Here is a 16,937-nt window from a genome sequence, read left to right on the forward strand (position 1 = left end):
CTGCATATGAAATAGTGTATTCATGGAAATCACTGTGACATAGCATTCCATATGCAGGTACAGCCACAGTCGCTTACAGAATATAGGCATGCCGCATATCATTTTAATCATTGGAAGCTCCTTGTGTGTGCAGGTCATAATAATGCAAATAAGACAAATTTTCAGCAAAAAAAGGCACCCAACGTTAGCAGAACTGGCCAGGAGCGGCATGGCTTATGGAGTCAAGATGTATGAGGAAACATCTGTATCCAAGCAGAGGTCACAGTGTTAGCGGCTGTGCGAGTGCTGTCTGTGGGTGGGTTGGTTGTGCAATAGTGTTCGGCATATGTGTGTGCATTTATACATGTATGTCATGTATAAATGCATTAAAAATGTGCGACATATGTGTAACAGGCATTATGTGTATAAGGGCATTAATATTGTGCAACATATGTGTAAGGGGAATTATGTGTGTCATTATGTGTATGAAGGGCATTAATAAAGGTTGGCATAATGTGTAAGGGGCATTATGGTTATAAGGACATTAATAATGTGTGTCATGTGTAAGGGACATTACTGTGTGGTATTATCAGGGGTTGTGAGAGAAAGGGGTAGGGGGTACAAATTACCCAGGCCAAAGTCTGATGGAAGGGCCCAGTGGGAGCCCCGGGCCCCTCCCCTTAAGTGACAGCAGCAGCTGCAGCTCTTCTCCGCTGCCCAGCACACACTGCTTTGTGCTGGGTTGCAGTGTGGCCATGGAGGTGCTTAAAATACAATAATTTCTCAGGATTTTTTTCTAAGGGTAAAATGTGAATAATGTGAGGCGTAATGTATATAAAGGTAAAGTGGTACTAATGTGTGATGTAACGTGAATAAGGGACACCATCGCATAATTTGAATTTGGGGTACTATTGTGTGGCCATGCCCCTTCCCAGCAAGAACACACCGCTGTTTGGGCTGCGCACCGAATGTGTGTGCTGTTTCTATTTAAAATATTGCGAGTAGGAGCACCAAAATGATGACTGCTATGATGAGGGTTGATGGTGCTGGGAAAGGGGAGCAGGGTCAGAGGCAGAACTAGTGGCGGTGCTAGGGGGCACCACCCAAAATCTTGCCTAGGGCGTCATTTAGGCTAGGGCCGGCTCTGGGTATAATGAAGCCCAATCATATCACTAGTAACACAAGGCAGGCACGAGGCACAGCCAGTCATGCCATTAGTTCTAGCCCCAGTGCATGCAGGTGACTGGCACACAGATGAGCTTCAGGCTAGAGACCTGTAGTCCACAGATGCGACATGGTCTCATTATGGCCTACAAATAGCCTCTGATTCTCAGCACCATTCTGCGAGAGGACGGCCTGTTTACCTTCATGTAATACGTCTTGAGATGAAGGCCAACGTCTCGGATCTGCCAGAAACAGATTCTGCAAATTCCAGCTGTATTCTGCTCTCCAACGCTAAAGGGCAAGGAAATCTCAGCAAGGATCTCGCATCATGTTCCATTCTAAGCTATCACATCAGCAAGGTTTTTCCTTCTACAACTAAAGCCAGTACACACACACACACATATATTAGTGAGTGTGTGTATATATAGAATGTCCCCCAGTGTGTATGAACCTTTAGTATCTCAAGATGATCCTATATATTAAAGGCATTTGCTGCACCTCACCTCTATGGGGGGCATTCAAGTGTTTTGCGCACCGGTGTCCACTAGATCCAACATAAGTGTTACTCCTTCCGGATGCGCACATCTGCCTGCATTGACCTCATGCCGATTATGTTGTTCCGCCGCTATAACGGGCTGGTAACTATTTTGCAATAATGGTTAATGACCGCTTTTGTTTGTTTAATAGAAAAAGATCCATCATGGCCGCACAGAGATATGTGCGCTGGTTCCCTTAATAAAGCAGAAGGCTGAATTTATCCGATGACTAATTAAGTCTTTGTAGGGCAGAAGGACCAAGAGCTATTTATGTCACTTGTGTTGCAACTGTTGGTCCAGGTTTCATCAGCAGTAAGACAGGCAAATTCTGTTCACAACACAGAGGCAGCCTGTTGGCGTGTAACACCTCAGAGTCCCCGCACCATCATCTATGTATATCCAAGTGACAGATCATCACGAAAGCCGCCTGTGGCAGGTGACATTACACACACGACCGCAGCAGTGGCAGCTGTGACCGCAGAGACAGGGGACTCAGACACACACACAGATAATGTGACAATGACAATGCAAAGCCAAGTCAGGAACGAGCATCCCAATTACCAAAATCCTTTATCTGGATCACTGGATGTATCCTACATACTCGGTTGACAAGTGTGTCCATGGTGTTTTGGCCAGATCACAGATTTAGTTTTTTCCGCCTCAGCAGTTATCCTGGGAGGCCGGCATTTAATCAGATAGTGATTAATTAATAATGAATGACTAGGAGGTTCTCTCTTCAATAGCAGAGACGCTCTCCACCACCTGTGACCAAACAACCTCCAATTTAAACGATCCTCTTGGGGATTCCTTGGAAGACGCCTCGATGACCTAAATACACAATTTATATTCATGGTTGTGTTTTTTTTTTTTATTCCTCATTCAGGCACGCACGTAAAAGGGGAGCGGAACGTGGCGCAGGCGGGCGGACGGGAAGTGGTGTGTTTGATGGCGCTGGGAGATGGAAGTTGTTTTGACTCTCTGTAACTAGGAGACAGCAGATTACAAAATGAAAGATCGCAAAGGAGGGGAGGATAAAAAAAAAAAAAAAAGGGACATCAAGAGTCTTTGAGCTGCCAGGAGAATGTGCCGCATGTATCACGGGCGGCACGGTATCTTTTGAATGGAACTAATTCAAGTCAGGAGAGGAGAAACATATCCTATTTATAAATAGATTTTCATAGATCTTTGTCCGCAGGGGCTGGCTGGCAACTTTTAGCCTGGGGGGCAAGTCCAGAGCACCGGCCCATAAGTAACAGCGTATCGTTAAATGGAGGTTTTTCGTATATGTATTAATAAAAAAAAAAAAAACAATAATAGGACACCACAGGCTGCTCCCCCTGGCTAGTTATGCCAGAACCAGTAGCATTACTAGCCACTTTGGTACCCTGTGCCAGAAAGGAAATTGGTGCTTGCCCCACCACTACACTAAAAATAGGAGAGTGCGCGCCGAAGGCGCGCGGCAAAATGTAGGAGCGATACTTCATGGGGAAGAGGCGTGGCCCTATAAAAGTACTAATAACATCGTAATGCCCATAACACATTATACCACACACAGTAATGCCCATTATGTATTATGCCACACAGCGTAATGCCCCTTACACAATATGCTGCACACCATAATGCCCATATGATATTACGACACACATTATGCTCCACGCAATGCCCCGAGTACACCTGCATATGACTACATAATGGCCCAGGGTTACCGACAGTAATAGCGCTGTATATATATATATATATATCACACACAGTTACCGACAGTAGCAGCGCAACTTATATTGTACATAACGTCCACATCAGTTGCCGACAGTAGTAGTATCACAACTAATACATACTGCCCACACCAGTTGCTGACAGTAGTAGCGCTGCTTATACGTAACACCCACACCAGTTGCCGACAATAGTAGCGTTGCCTATACATAACAACCGCACCAGTTTCTGACAGTAGTAGCGCTGCTTATACGTAACACCCACACCGACCCCAGACGCAACAGCAGTAGTGCTGCCTATACATATGCCCCCACCAGTTGCCGACACTAGTAACGCTGCCTGTACATATGTCTACACCAGTTGCCGACACTAGTAACGCTGCCTGTACATATGTCCACACCAGTTGCCGACACTAGTAGCGCTGCTTGTACAAATGCCCACACCAGTTGCCGACACTAGTAGCGCTGCTTGTACAAATGCCCACACCAGTTGCCGACACTAGTAGTGCTGATTATACATATGCCACACCAGTTGCCGACGCTAGTAGCGCTGCATGTACATATGCCCACACGAGTTGCCAACACTAGTAGCGCTGCTTGTACACATGCCCACACCAGTTGCCGACACTAGTAGCGCTGATTATACATATGCCCACACCAGTTGCAGACACTAGTAACGCTGCCTGTACATATGTCCACACCAGTTGCCGACACTAGTAGCGCTGCTTGTACACATGCCCACACCAGTTGCCGACACTAGTAGCGCTGATTATACAAATGCCCACAGCAGTTGCCGACACTAGTAGTGCTGCTTGTACACATGCCCACACCAGTTGCCGACACTAGTAGCGCTGATTATACATATGCCCACAGCAGTTGCCGACACTAGTAGCGCTGCTTGTACATATGTCCACACCAGTTGCCGACACTAGTAGCGCTGATTATACATATGCCCACAGCAGTTGCCGACACTAGTAGCGCTGCTTGTACATATGTCCACACCAGTTGCCGACACTAGTAGCGCTGATTATACATATGCCCACACCAGTTGCCGACACTAGTAGCGCTGCTTGTACACATGCCCACACCATTTGCCGACACTAGTATCGCTGCTTGTACATATGCCCACACCACTTGCCAACACTAGTAGCGCTGCTTGTACACATGCCCACACCAGTTAAAGTACACTCACATTTTACTTAACTGGTTCAGGGCACTTCAGGCTGGCAGCTCATCATCTCCTTCACAGTGGTGTAGCTCCGCCCCCTCCGGACGTTAGCCCCGCCCCTTTTTCGATCCCTACAGGGACGCTGAGCAGGAGCAGGGAGGGATCCTCTGTGCTGTCCACGCTGCTGCCTGTAATGCAGTGTGATACAGGCGCAGCAGCTGCTGGCAGCCACAGAGGTCTGAGCTCCTCAGAGTCCACAGCCACTCTCTGTAGCGGCCTCCTGCACTAGACGTCCTCAGTGCAGGAGGCGGCGGCCATGTTTCCGAAGACCAGTCGGAGACTGGTTAGCCGTGGCTGCAGCAGCAGCCTCAGAAACAGACAGGCGGCCCGCACACAATAGATTGAGCGGCCCGGGGGGCACATGGCACCCTGCCCCCCGGCCCAGCCCGCCCCTGTTTGTCCGTCTCTGATTTTCTCTCGCACAAGGAGACGCTTTAGTATGTGCGGTTGGCGGATCCATAAGCAGAAGTGTAGATGCCAAAATAAAGTATTTTGATATGCCAGCTTCCCGGTATCACGGATGCTTCTAAATGGGGATTAGTGGGCGCAACAGGAGATAGTTTTCGGGGCACGTTGCAGAGCCTAAGCCTGGAAAATATAGACTCCAGAGTTTAGGAGGGGAACGCGGTCAAGTAGGCCTGCACTGCACCCCAAACATTTCCCTAGTGGGTGGGTGGGTGATTGGATCGGAAAGAATAGAGACAAGCACTGGTCACAGACATTATGTTGGGTTTGCTAAGAGCGCTTTGAATAATAAAGTCTAAACCCCCCTCCTCTAAGCAAGTGGCACAAATAACAATAATAGCAACGGTATAGATTACTAGAGCTGCCGCCACTTCATGCAGTTTAATGTACAGAGCAGAGCCCAGTAGTAGCCGCTTTTTCTATCAACTTTGCTGTGTGTGTGTGTGAATCTGAGCCCTCAGTCAGTGCAATGGACCAGAGAGCAGCTGCCAGGAAGAAGAGAGAGGAGCCTTATCATGAGGTGGGAGAATGTGAGCTTAAAATGTGCAGTAATCGGTTCTATTATGTTTGTGTATTTAGTTGCTATGGTTGGTTTATCCTTTTCCTGACCACTTATTTAAATGTAAGATACATCCAATAATATACTGTAGTCCATCTATAAGGATAGATATTGATACTGTGTAGTCCATCTATAAGGATAGATATTGATACTGTATTCCATACAGTATCCAGTGTATAAAAAGACCAATGTGTACATTATAGTCCAGGATCATTACTAGGTTCTGCTAGCGCTCCCACACTTGCTCCGATGCTCCGCAGATTGGGAGATGGTGGACTGCACAAACCCCTTTCTATAAATCCTCCATTTGCCACCGAATTGGACCAGTTTATTGCAATCAGACAGTTCTCAACCTTAGTCCTCAAGTACCTCGCGTTTTCCAGGTCTCCACACAGAATTGCAAGTAAAATAATGAGCTTCACCGGTGGAACTTTTAAAATGTGTCAGTGAGTAATAAGTACACCTGTGCACCTGCTGAGTGACCTGGAAAACATGAACTGTTGCGGTACTTGATTACGGAGGTTGAGAACCACTGCTTTATAAGATGTATTGATAGATAAAGATCTCTATCTAGATATACACATATAAATACATAACACATTGCAAGGGATACACGATTTGGACACAGAAGCTGAATTATTAAAATATTGATGACTTGGGCAGAAAATGGCAGCATCACAAGACCTCACACCGCTAGGTTGTCGCTATGGAATATTAATGTGACAGAAATATTAACAGCCAAACACATCTATATCACCTCTTACACATAACATCTGCTGATTTTTAGAAGGAGCGTTAAAGCAGGACCACTTCCCCATCTGCTGCACCTGGCTCCAATCAGCCACCGCCCGGTCTCATACGAGCACTGTAACACCTGCGACTGTCACCTCACCTGTCATTCTCCAAAGTGACATCATGACCGTTATTAGTGGATTGCGGCAGACTGCGTCGCAAATCCACAATCCCACGTTATCACTCTAATCAATGTGAGAAGACAAAGTAAAATAAAATCTGCCAACAAGTGGGTGTGACTGGAAGTGCTGAGCCCAGCGGTGATGAGGGGGATATAATATTTGGGTACAGGTATCAATGATCCCACAACAGCCTCAATAATTGGAAATTCTTATTGCTGATATTTGCAGCCGGAACAAATTATACATCGCATTTAGCAAATCGCACATGCGGGTCCAGGGCCTACAAAAAGGAACCAATTCCGGCGATGCGCTCGGACTTCAGAATTTGCCCCCAGCAACCAATCAGATTCTACTACTTATTTAGCACCTTTTACAAGATAAAATATTCGATCTTCAATAGAACGTCCATCTTAGTACGTTTCCCCTTCGTGTTCTCATGGCACAGATGTAAGGTATGTGAAGAGGGGGGGGTATTCAATCTATGACAATTTGCAGGCTTTCCGACACTCTGTACATTGAATACCGACTGTCGATGTACTTTCGGAAGCGACCGGTAACGGCCAGGATTGTGACGGTTGGTAGGTCCCAACAGTTGGAATCCAGGATTGAATACTTATTGCCTGAGAGAAACATTTACAGAGAGGGTTATTGTGGGGGGATCCGCACTATTGATCTACTATTAATTAATTTATGCAGAGATGGGGTAATAACTGACTATTATAACAGAGGAGTCCTATATCCTACATCACTGTACACTGCGGACCCCTGGGTACTTAGGTTATCTAGAGATGGTCAGTGGTGCACCCCCGAGTTATAAACGTCAAATGCTTGGAGAACAAAAAATGGATAAAAAGAAACTTGGGTGGGGTGCACGCTAGTACCCCAATCTAATATTGATTTTCATTTATTTTTAATTTTTTTTATATTTAAATGAATCTAGGTAAAACCTTTAATTAGTGTATTAAAATAGATTAGTAGCCTGCGAATATTAGGGTTTTAATTATTGTGCCACCAGGAGAGGTAATTAAGTATTCCTTATGAGTCATGACCATCATGTCTCCTCATTATCGATATCCCATCAATGTTATCAATTTCCACTCCCAATTAGGTCAATGATAAGGATATAATCATTGGTCAACAATTTCTTTTTTTTAGAAACACATTATTTTGTTTCTGTGCAGGGTAAATACTGGCTGCATTATTTTTACACTGCAATTTATAATTCAGCTTCAACACACCCCGCCCAAATTTAACTCTCTCTGCACATGTTACATCTGCCCCACCTGCAGCGCACATGGTTTTGCCCATTCTGAGAACAAATTTGTACTGCGATGAGATCTGAAGAAGGTCCTATATCCCATAATCTGGAGTCACTCAAAGCACAAACTTTAATAGCAGATTGGTGGGTGCTCAGTGTCCTCTAAAGAGAAAAGGATTCTTAGAGGGGCAAAAAAAAAAAATATACGCCATCGAGAATTCACCCAATTTGCCACCAGACAGCCCTGTGTGTGCCTGGGAACATGTTACAATTGGGGACATTTACGAAGAGTAAAAGGACTGTCCACTCATGGGATAGGAACACAGAAGGTTTATTACAGGGTTACCTACCTGACCCTCTCCATGAGGGAGACAATGCTCTGTTCCTGGACTTTCCTGGTAATGTATGATTGCCATCACCTGTGGTGAAACCTTTCTTATCAATGACCTAGCTCCCCACAGGTGCTGGCGATCCTACATTATCAGGGAAGCCCAGGAACAGAGCATTTTCTCCCTCATGGAGAGGGTCAGGTAGGCAAGTATGGTTTATTGACCTTCATCCCAATGGTAAAATGTATATTATGGGGTACATTTACTAAGATGGGAGTTCTACGAATATATATTGTACCACTAGTAGATACATTGACCAGACATCTCCCAGGTCCCCGCAGCTGTGTATAGCACCACCGTCCCCTCCCCATCATTATACCTTCCTCCTGCTCTGATAAGGGGGGGGGGGATGTATAAAAGCTTGGAGAGATAAAGTACCAATCCACCAGCTCCTGCCATGTTGTGTACACAGCCTGTAACATGGCAGGAGGTCTGCAGAGGGATAGGGATGCAATGTACATGATGATGATGATGACGATGAAGTCCCTGCACGTGGTAAATGAGGTCTCACAGATTTTATTCTCTATTCATTTCCAATGAATATGCCACCTAGTAATGCCCCAAATGTATACACCATATATTAATGCCCCAAGTTATAACCCTGTGCCCTTAAGTTTAAAAATCTGCTATACAGAGCAGTGTCCCCAATGTAACATGCATAACATGTAATGTGTAACTCAGAGAGGACCGCAAAGACCAAATACAGTCTGAACTGACCACAGATGCCGAGAACCAGCGCTGGAAAAGGACCCACTCCCAGGCTTTCCGCAGACTTCAGGAGATGGCGTGGCTCAAAACCCTCTCCCTCATCAGGCCCAGCACTGACTGCACTACAGACTGACAGGAATTAAGCCACTCCCCCTCCTCAGGCCCAGCACTAACATCACTACAGACAGGAATTATGTCCCTCCCCTTCCTCATGCCCAGCACTGACTGCACTACAGACTGACAGGAATTAAGCCACTCCCCCTCCTCAGGCCCAGGACTAACATCACTACAGACAGGAATTATGTCCCTCCCCTTCCTCATGCCCAGCACTGACTGCACTACAGACTGACAGGAATTAAGCCACTCCCCCTCCTCAGGCCCAGCACTAACATCACTACAGACAGGAATTATGTCCCTCCCCTTCCTCATGCCCAGCACTGACTGCACTACAGACTGACAGGAATTAAGCCACTCCCCCTCCTCAGGCCCAGGACTAACATCACTACAGACAGGAATTATGTCCCTCCCCTTCCTCATGCCCAACACTGACTGCACTACAGACTGACAGGAATTAAGCCACTCCCCCTCCTCAGGCCCAGCACTAACATCACTACAGACAAGAATTAGGCCCCACCCCTTCCTCATGCCCAGCACTGACTGCACTACAGACTGACAGGAATTAAGCCACTCCCCCTCCTCAGTTCTAGCACTGACATCACTGCAGACAGGAATTATGTCACTCCCCTTCCTCAGGCCCAGAACTGACTACACTACAGACTGACAGGCATTAGATCCCTCCTCAGGCCTATGCCACAGAAACAGGAATAAGGCCCCTCCCCTTCCTCAGGCCCATGACTGACTGCACTATAGACAGGAATTAGGCCCCTTCTGTTCCTCAGGCCCAGCACTGACTGCACTACAGACTGACAGAAATTAAGCCCCTCCCCCTCCTCAGGCCTAGAACTATGCCACAGAAACAGGAATTAGGCCACCCCTTGTACCTCAGGCCCAGCACTAACTGCACTACAGACTGTCAGGAATTCAACTCCTCTTGTATCTTTGGTGGGGGTTGATTTGTGAAAACTTCTCTTTATCTCTCGAAGACTTGATATACCTACCCATATACTGTATACAGCCAGGCTTTAAAATAGCAAAAATAAGTATGTATATGAATAAGATTATACTAATATCACAAAACTGAGTTAAAGTTTTGCAGGTGCATGCAAATCATAAAAGCCTAAACTGATAGATAATTCTATTGGAGAAAAAAAAAAACATATGCAAATAAATTATTATGCAGAAAAAGAAAGAAAAAAAAAAAGAGCAAAATGTAATATTGTTACAGACACATCACTCATCTCCTGATACACTCTGTGCTGCTGGGGACCCTGCTCCTCCCACTATATAACGCTCAGTCTGTGGCTACCAGCTGCCTCCATTCCCCTCCTCACATCATGTCACTGCCCCTGTCACATGCAGGCCTGTCTTCACTGACACATCTCCATCTCCTGATATACTCTGTGCTGCTGGGGGACCCTGCTCCTCCCACTATATAACTCTAAGTTAACTGTTAGTACAGTGTGCTATGAGTGGCAGGTCCCAGCCATCCACAATATCTGCACAATTCTCTCTGCACTGCTGTGAATTTTCTGATGATCTGATTGGTGATTAATTTTATCCACAAAAAAAAAAATCTAAAGTGGAGACACTTACATGAGGACACGGGGCTCAATCTGTGCACTCAGAGATCACAAACACTGTAGGTGTGCTCCAAACAATGGATTGTACAATTCACCTCCACCCTGTACTGCCCCCTAAGCGATCAATAAACCCAACCAGGTGGCCCCTATACACAACACCCTGTTGTGCCATTACTAATATGCCAGAGAAAGGCAGCTATGAATCCTGCTACAGTATGTACTAATCATACCCTACAACAACCCATCATTCAGCATCATACATCCTCACAGTCCCCCTCCCGCAGGTAACACCCCCCAGCCCCCCCTACACTTCATGCCATAAATCTAAATAACTGCAAATCACAAGAGAAGAACAGATGAGATGATCCAATTTTATGTAAGTACCCCCTTACTTAGCACTGCTGATTACAGGGTTAGCACCTGCAAACGGAAAACAAAGCTATTTCCAGCATTAAAATTCATGAGACTTGGACACCTATCTCACTCCTCAAACCAAATCACATTAAGGTATGATTTCACCAGGGGCTGGCTGGCAACTTTTAGCCTGGGGGGCAAGTCCAGAGCACCGGCCCATAAGTAACAGCGTATCGTTAAATGGAGGTTTTTCGTATATGTATTAATAAAAAAAAAAAAAACAATAATAGGACACCACAGGCTGCTCCCCCTGGCTAGTTATGCCAGAACCAGTAGCATTACTAGCCACTTTGGTACCCTGTGCCAGAAAGGAAATTGGTGCTTGCCCCACCACTACACTAAAAATAGGAGAGTGCGCGCCGAAGGCGCGCGGCAAAATGTAGGAGCGATACTTCATGGGGAAGAGGCGTGGCCCTATAAAAGTACTAATAACATCGTAATGCCCATAACACATTATACCACACACAGTAATGCCCATTATGTATTATGCCACACAGCGTAATGCCCCTTACACAATATGCTGCACACCATAATGCCCATATGATATTACGACACACATTATGCTCCACGCAATGCCCCGAGTACACCTGCATATGACTACATAATGGCCCAGGGTTACCGACAGTAATAGCGCTGTATATATATATATATATATATCACACACAGTTACCGACAGTAGCAGCGCAACTTATATTGTACATAACGTCCACATCAGTTGCCGACAGTAGTAGTATCACAACTAATACATACTGCCCACACCAGTTGCTGACAGTAGTAGCGCTGCTTATACGTAACACCCACACCAGTTGCCGACAATAGTAGCGTTGCCTATACATAACAACCGCACCAGTTTCTGACAGTAGTAGCGCTGCTTATACGTAACACCCACACCGACCCCAGACGCAACAGCAGTAGTGCTGCCTATACATATGCCCCCACCAGTTGCCGACACTAGTAACGCTGCCTGTACATATGTCTACACCAGTTGCCGACACTAGTAACGCTGCCTGTACATATGTCCACACCAGTTGCCGACACTAGTAGCGCTGCTTGTACAAATGCCCACACCAGTTGCCGACACTAGTAGCGCTGCTTGTACAAATGCCCACACCAGTTGCCGACACTAGTAGTGCTGATTATACATATGCCACACCAGTTGCCGACGCTAGTAGCGCTGCATGTACATATGCCCACACGAGTTGCCAACACTAGTAGCGCTGCTTGTACACATGCCCACACCAGTTGCCGACACTAGTAGCGCTGATTATACATATGCCCACACCAGTTGCAGACACTAGTAACGCTGCCTGTACATATGTCCACACCAGTTGCCGACACTAGTAGCGCTGCTTGTACACATGCCCACACCAGTTGCCGACACTAGTAGCGCTGATTATACAAATGCCCACAGCAGTTGCCGACACTAGTAGTGCTGCTTGTACACATGCCCACACCAGTTGCCGACACTAGTAGCGCTGATTATACATATGCCCACAGCAGTTGCCGACACTAGTAGCGCTGCTTGTACATATGTCCACACCAGTTGCCGACACTAGTAGCGCTGATTATACATATGCCCACAGCAGTTGCCGACACTAGTAGCGCTGCTTGTACATATGTCCACACCAGTTGCCGACACTAGTAGCGCTGATTATACATATGCCCACACCAGTTGCCGACACTAGTAGCGCTGCTTGTACACATGCCCACACCATTTGCCGACACTAGTATCGCTGCTTGTACATATGCCCACACCACTTGCCAACACTAGTAGCGCTGCTTGTACACATGCCCACACCAGTTAAAGTACACTCACATTTTACTTAACTGGTTCAGGGCACTTCAGGCTGGCAGCTCATCATCTCCTTCACAGTGGTGTAGCTCCGCCCCCTCCGGACGTTAGCCCCGCCCCTTTTTCGATCCCTACAGGGACGCTGAGCAGGAGCAGGGAGGGATCCTCTGTGCTGTCCACGCTGCTGCCTGTAATGCAGTGTGATACAGGCGCAGCAGCTGCTGGCAGCCACAGAGGTCTGAGCTCCTCAGAGTCCACAGCCACTCTCTGTAGCGGCCTCCTGCACTAGACGTCCTCAGTGCAGGAGGCGGCGGCCATGTTTCCGAAGACCAGTCGGAGACTGGTTAGCCGTGGCTGCAGCAGCAGCCTCAGAAACAGACAGGCGGCCCGCACACAATAGATTGAGCGGCCCGGGGGGCACATGGCACCCTGCCCCCCGGCCCAGCCCGCCCCTGGATTTCACTGGGAGAGCCGCTTGGAGTAATTGCCATTTTAAACATTATTGCACAATGGATTTTGTTATTTTTTATCCATAATAATGTGACCCTAATTCAGTCCTGTACCTTGTCTAGCAAACAGAATTCTAATGCCCTGGAAATATCTCCTGGGCCACTCAACTGCCACATTATGGGCAACCCTTGAAGTCTCATTGTGCAAATAAAATCGAGAATTGGACCCAGTTCCTAAAACCTTTGAACATCCATCACTCATAGATCACCCTCTATAACCCACAAATAAATGCACCCAGGCGTACAATGCCTAGGTCTTGCACATTCCCAAATACTACAGAAATGACTTTGCGGAGAAGACCTCTTTAGAAGGTTTGATACCACCATCCCCCCCCCCCCCCCCCCCCTTATATATTCAGGATTGCATTCAGTGTCTTATTAAACAGCAGGACTGCAGATTCCTGCATGTAACAAAATCCATCAAATATTAACGTATTCTCCTGAGGACTTCCTCTGGCTAATCAAGAAAATGCTGGCAATGGGAATCCTTTGAAGGGTGGTGAATGGTCTTTCTGGTCACATCACCTGTGCAAAGTGCTCAAACAGCCCAGTGCTGAGCCTTAGGCAGAATGTGGCCAATGCATCCTGATTATCTGTGGCCATACACAGGGAGACAGAGGAGAATATATCTACCATACACACATACAGTAACTCCTGCCATCCAGAGGAGGCATGGTGCAAGGAGGACACCAACAGATAACCTATATTACTGCTGACATTCAGGAGACAGAATGAGGAGCCAGATTACTGGTGGGACTGGAGAGGGAGGGGGGGGGGGGGGGATAGATGATTTTGGACATTGCCAGTAGCAACCGTACAGCAGAACATACAAAGCAGAGCTGGAGCAGCCAGTGAAGGGCTGTCACTCAGAAAGATAATGGGGTCTAAATAATCCAGAACATTTCTGAAGCAGGAGACAGCTGTCTGTCACAGGACCCATTCTACAACACAGATGAGTGCAGGAAACCAGGTATTGTACCAGTAAGCAGCACTCAGCTGCCCCTAGAGAGGCGACCCTAACCTCCCCACTACAGACACATGCTCAGTACTCATGGGCAAGCCAGGCAGATGGCATTGACATTAGGTGGCAGCTTGTGGGAAGCAGTGATGTACATACTGGATGCTGCTGTCCAGGGTGCTGAATCTGCCCTGTTCAGTCCTAGGAGACAGATCCAAAGTTACTCTGCACCTGACAGTATACATGCACTGTCCATGGGGCACAAGCCACAATGGGACCCCCGGGGCAGCCTTGTCCAGCGCCCTGTATATCACACCTGCCTGTGTCCCTGCCAATCACAAGCTCCAATGTTCCAGAACAGCTCCATGAAATGACAGATGTGCTCTGTACTGGCTGCGAGACCAGTGGCACACTCTATATACAAGGCAAAGACGGACCACACGCTGATGTATCATATAGGCACCTTCAGCCTGGCATGGTATGTGCTCTCCTCTGTATCATGCCATCTGTGCCATGCCAAAGGGTAAACACACAGATGTGCCATGCCAAACACCCAGACAAATGGTAGATGCCCAGCTGTGCCGGGTCAACACCCACATGTGCAAGGCATGCATCAAATCCACCTGCCACCCCCTTGTACCCCAGCTGGCAGATACAGAGGGCATGCCAGCCCCCTTGCCAGTCTTACCTGCTTTAGCAGCCAGGACACACGCCAAGAGTGCAAAAATCCCATCCATTTGTATTGTGTGCAGTGATGTCCCCGGACTGGCAGTAACAGATAATCCTCAGCCCCAGTTTGCTGGAGAATTAAAGTTGCAGCGCTCCCTTCCAGGCTGGTGAGAGTGAGTCTGTGAGCTCTGCTAGCTGCTGAGCCTGGGATTTAGGAGCGTACCACTGGTGAGGGCGGGGGGGAGCCACAGAGCTAGCAATCACAGCCTGTGCCTCTGTAGCAGCTGCCCAGTGAGGAGAGCACCCCCTCTCTCACAGCCTCACCCCTCACACCCACATGTACAGCTCTGTTTAGAAGGATCAGTGTGAAGAAGGGGGGCTGGGTATATTAGAGATGTTCTCTCCCCCTCTGTAAGGAGTTTTGGTTCAGTCTCACGGCAGAAACTCCAGCTGATAGCTATAGAGGCTGAAATCAGTAATTATCACTCAATCCTATATGCACAGTGCTCAGGCTGCGAACCTGGAACAGCAATCATCCCCATCAGTGATAACAATGTGACCTGTTGTGCCCCCCTCCTCTGCACTTATTACATACAGTATTAGGGGTGCAATAGATGTATGCACCTGTACTGTACATAGTTATTTCCATGGCGTAGTGTGAATCCCATAATGATACAGAGTCACAGAATTGGGCTAAAGCAACAATCCTTTATGCTTCAGTAGCAGCCATATGGCAGTAACTGAGTTGGGAGGGGATGGACTTGTGGAATTCTGGGGTTAACTAGGGGCCCCTTGATACAAATGATGGACAAGCCGGGGACCAAACTGCAAATCATCTAAAACAAATCCATCTGGCGGCTTGAAACATACCTGAATTTAAGGATGAAGGTAACATTCATTGCTCATGCTACCCTGAAATCCTGCTGCATCTGTGTTACCAGAGTGGCTCCCATAAAAGACTTCAGGGGTCCCTGCTGCTGCCTTAGGACCATTTATGGGGAAATGCTTATAGTTCGGTTGTCAAACTCTGTACTCAGGACCCCAAACAGTTCATGATTCCCAAGTCCCTCACAGAAGCACAAGTGGGGTAATTAGCTCAACCTGTGGAACTTGTCAGTGAGTAATGAATGCACCTGTGCACCTGCTATATGACCTGGGAAATGTGTCAATGAGTAATGAATACACCTGTGCACCTGCTGTATGACCTGGGAAGTGTGTCGGTGAGTAATGAATGCACCTGCTGTGTGACCTGGGAAGTTGTCGGTGAGTAATGAATACACCTGTGCACCTGCTGTGTGACCTGGGAAGTTGTCGGCGAGTAATGAATACACATGTGCACCTGCCAGGTGACCTTAAAAATGTGTTAGTGAGTAATGAATTAATACACCTGTGCACCTGCTCTATCACCTGGGAAGTGTGTCGGTGAGTAATGAATACACCTGTGCACCTGCTGTATGACCTGGGAAGTTGTCGGTGAGTAATAAATACAATGTGCACCTGCTGTATGACCTGGGAAGTTGTCGGTGAGTAATGAATACACCTGTGCACCTGCTGTATGACCTGGGAAGTGTCGTGAGTAATGAATACACCTGTGCACCTGCCAGGTGACCTTAATGTGTTAGTAATGAATTAATACACCTGTGCACCTGCTGGGTGACCTGAAAAATGTGAACTGTATGGGGTCCTGAGGACCAAGTTTGAGAACCACTGACTTATACGGAGTTGCTATGACTTTACGACCAGATTCTGTATACTTTATCACGTGTCCATAACTCCTAACACGACTCTTCCCAGAAGGGACATAATGCTCTGTTCCTGAACTTCCCTGGCCTGGTTTTTCATAATCTGTCCACAAGGCCCCTCCAATCACAGCTTCCACTTTCACGTTTTTAAATTATTTGGCCTTTTCTGGTGAAATTCCTGTTCAAATGTTGTACTTAAATCATGGTTACCTACCTGACCCTCTCCTTCAGGGAGAAAATCCTC

General features: G+C 47.1%; 1 protein-coding gene across 7 annotated transcripts in view; it reads right to left on the reverse strand.

Annotated features, from left to right (window-relative positions):
• NELL1 (neural EGFL like 1) overlaps positions 1-15,168 on the reverse strand; it is a 558,514-nt gene extending 543,346 nt beyond the window's left edge. For 2 of the 7 annotated variants that reach the window (XM_083164040.1, XM_083164038.1), the window contains exon 1: positions 14,971-15,168. In XM_083164040.1, the coding sequence (XP_083020166.1) occupies positions 14,971-15,019 (49 nt within the window). In that variant the 5' untranslated portion in view covers positions 15,020-15,168. The remainder of the gene's footprint in view (positions 1-14,970) is intronic. The other 5 variants (XM_083164037.1, XM_083164036.1, XM_083164041.1 and 2 more) reach the window with 3 other exon arrangements.
• Between the last annotated feature and the right edge of the window lie 1,769 nt (positions 15,169-16,937).

Source organism: Crinia signifera, chromosome 11 (genome assembly GCF_055691185.1).
Source record: "Crinia signifera chromosome 11, ASM5569118v1, whole genome shotgun sequence".
NCBI classification, from domain to species: domain Eukaryota; kingdom Metazoa; phylum Chordata; class Amphibia; order Anura; family Myobatrachidae; genus Crinia; species Crinia signifera.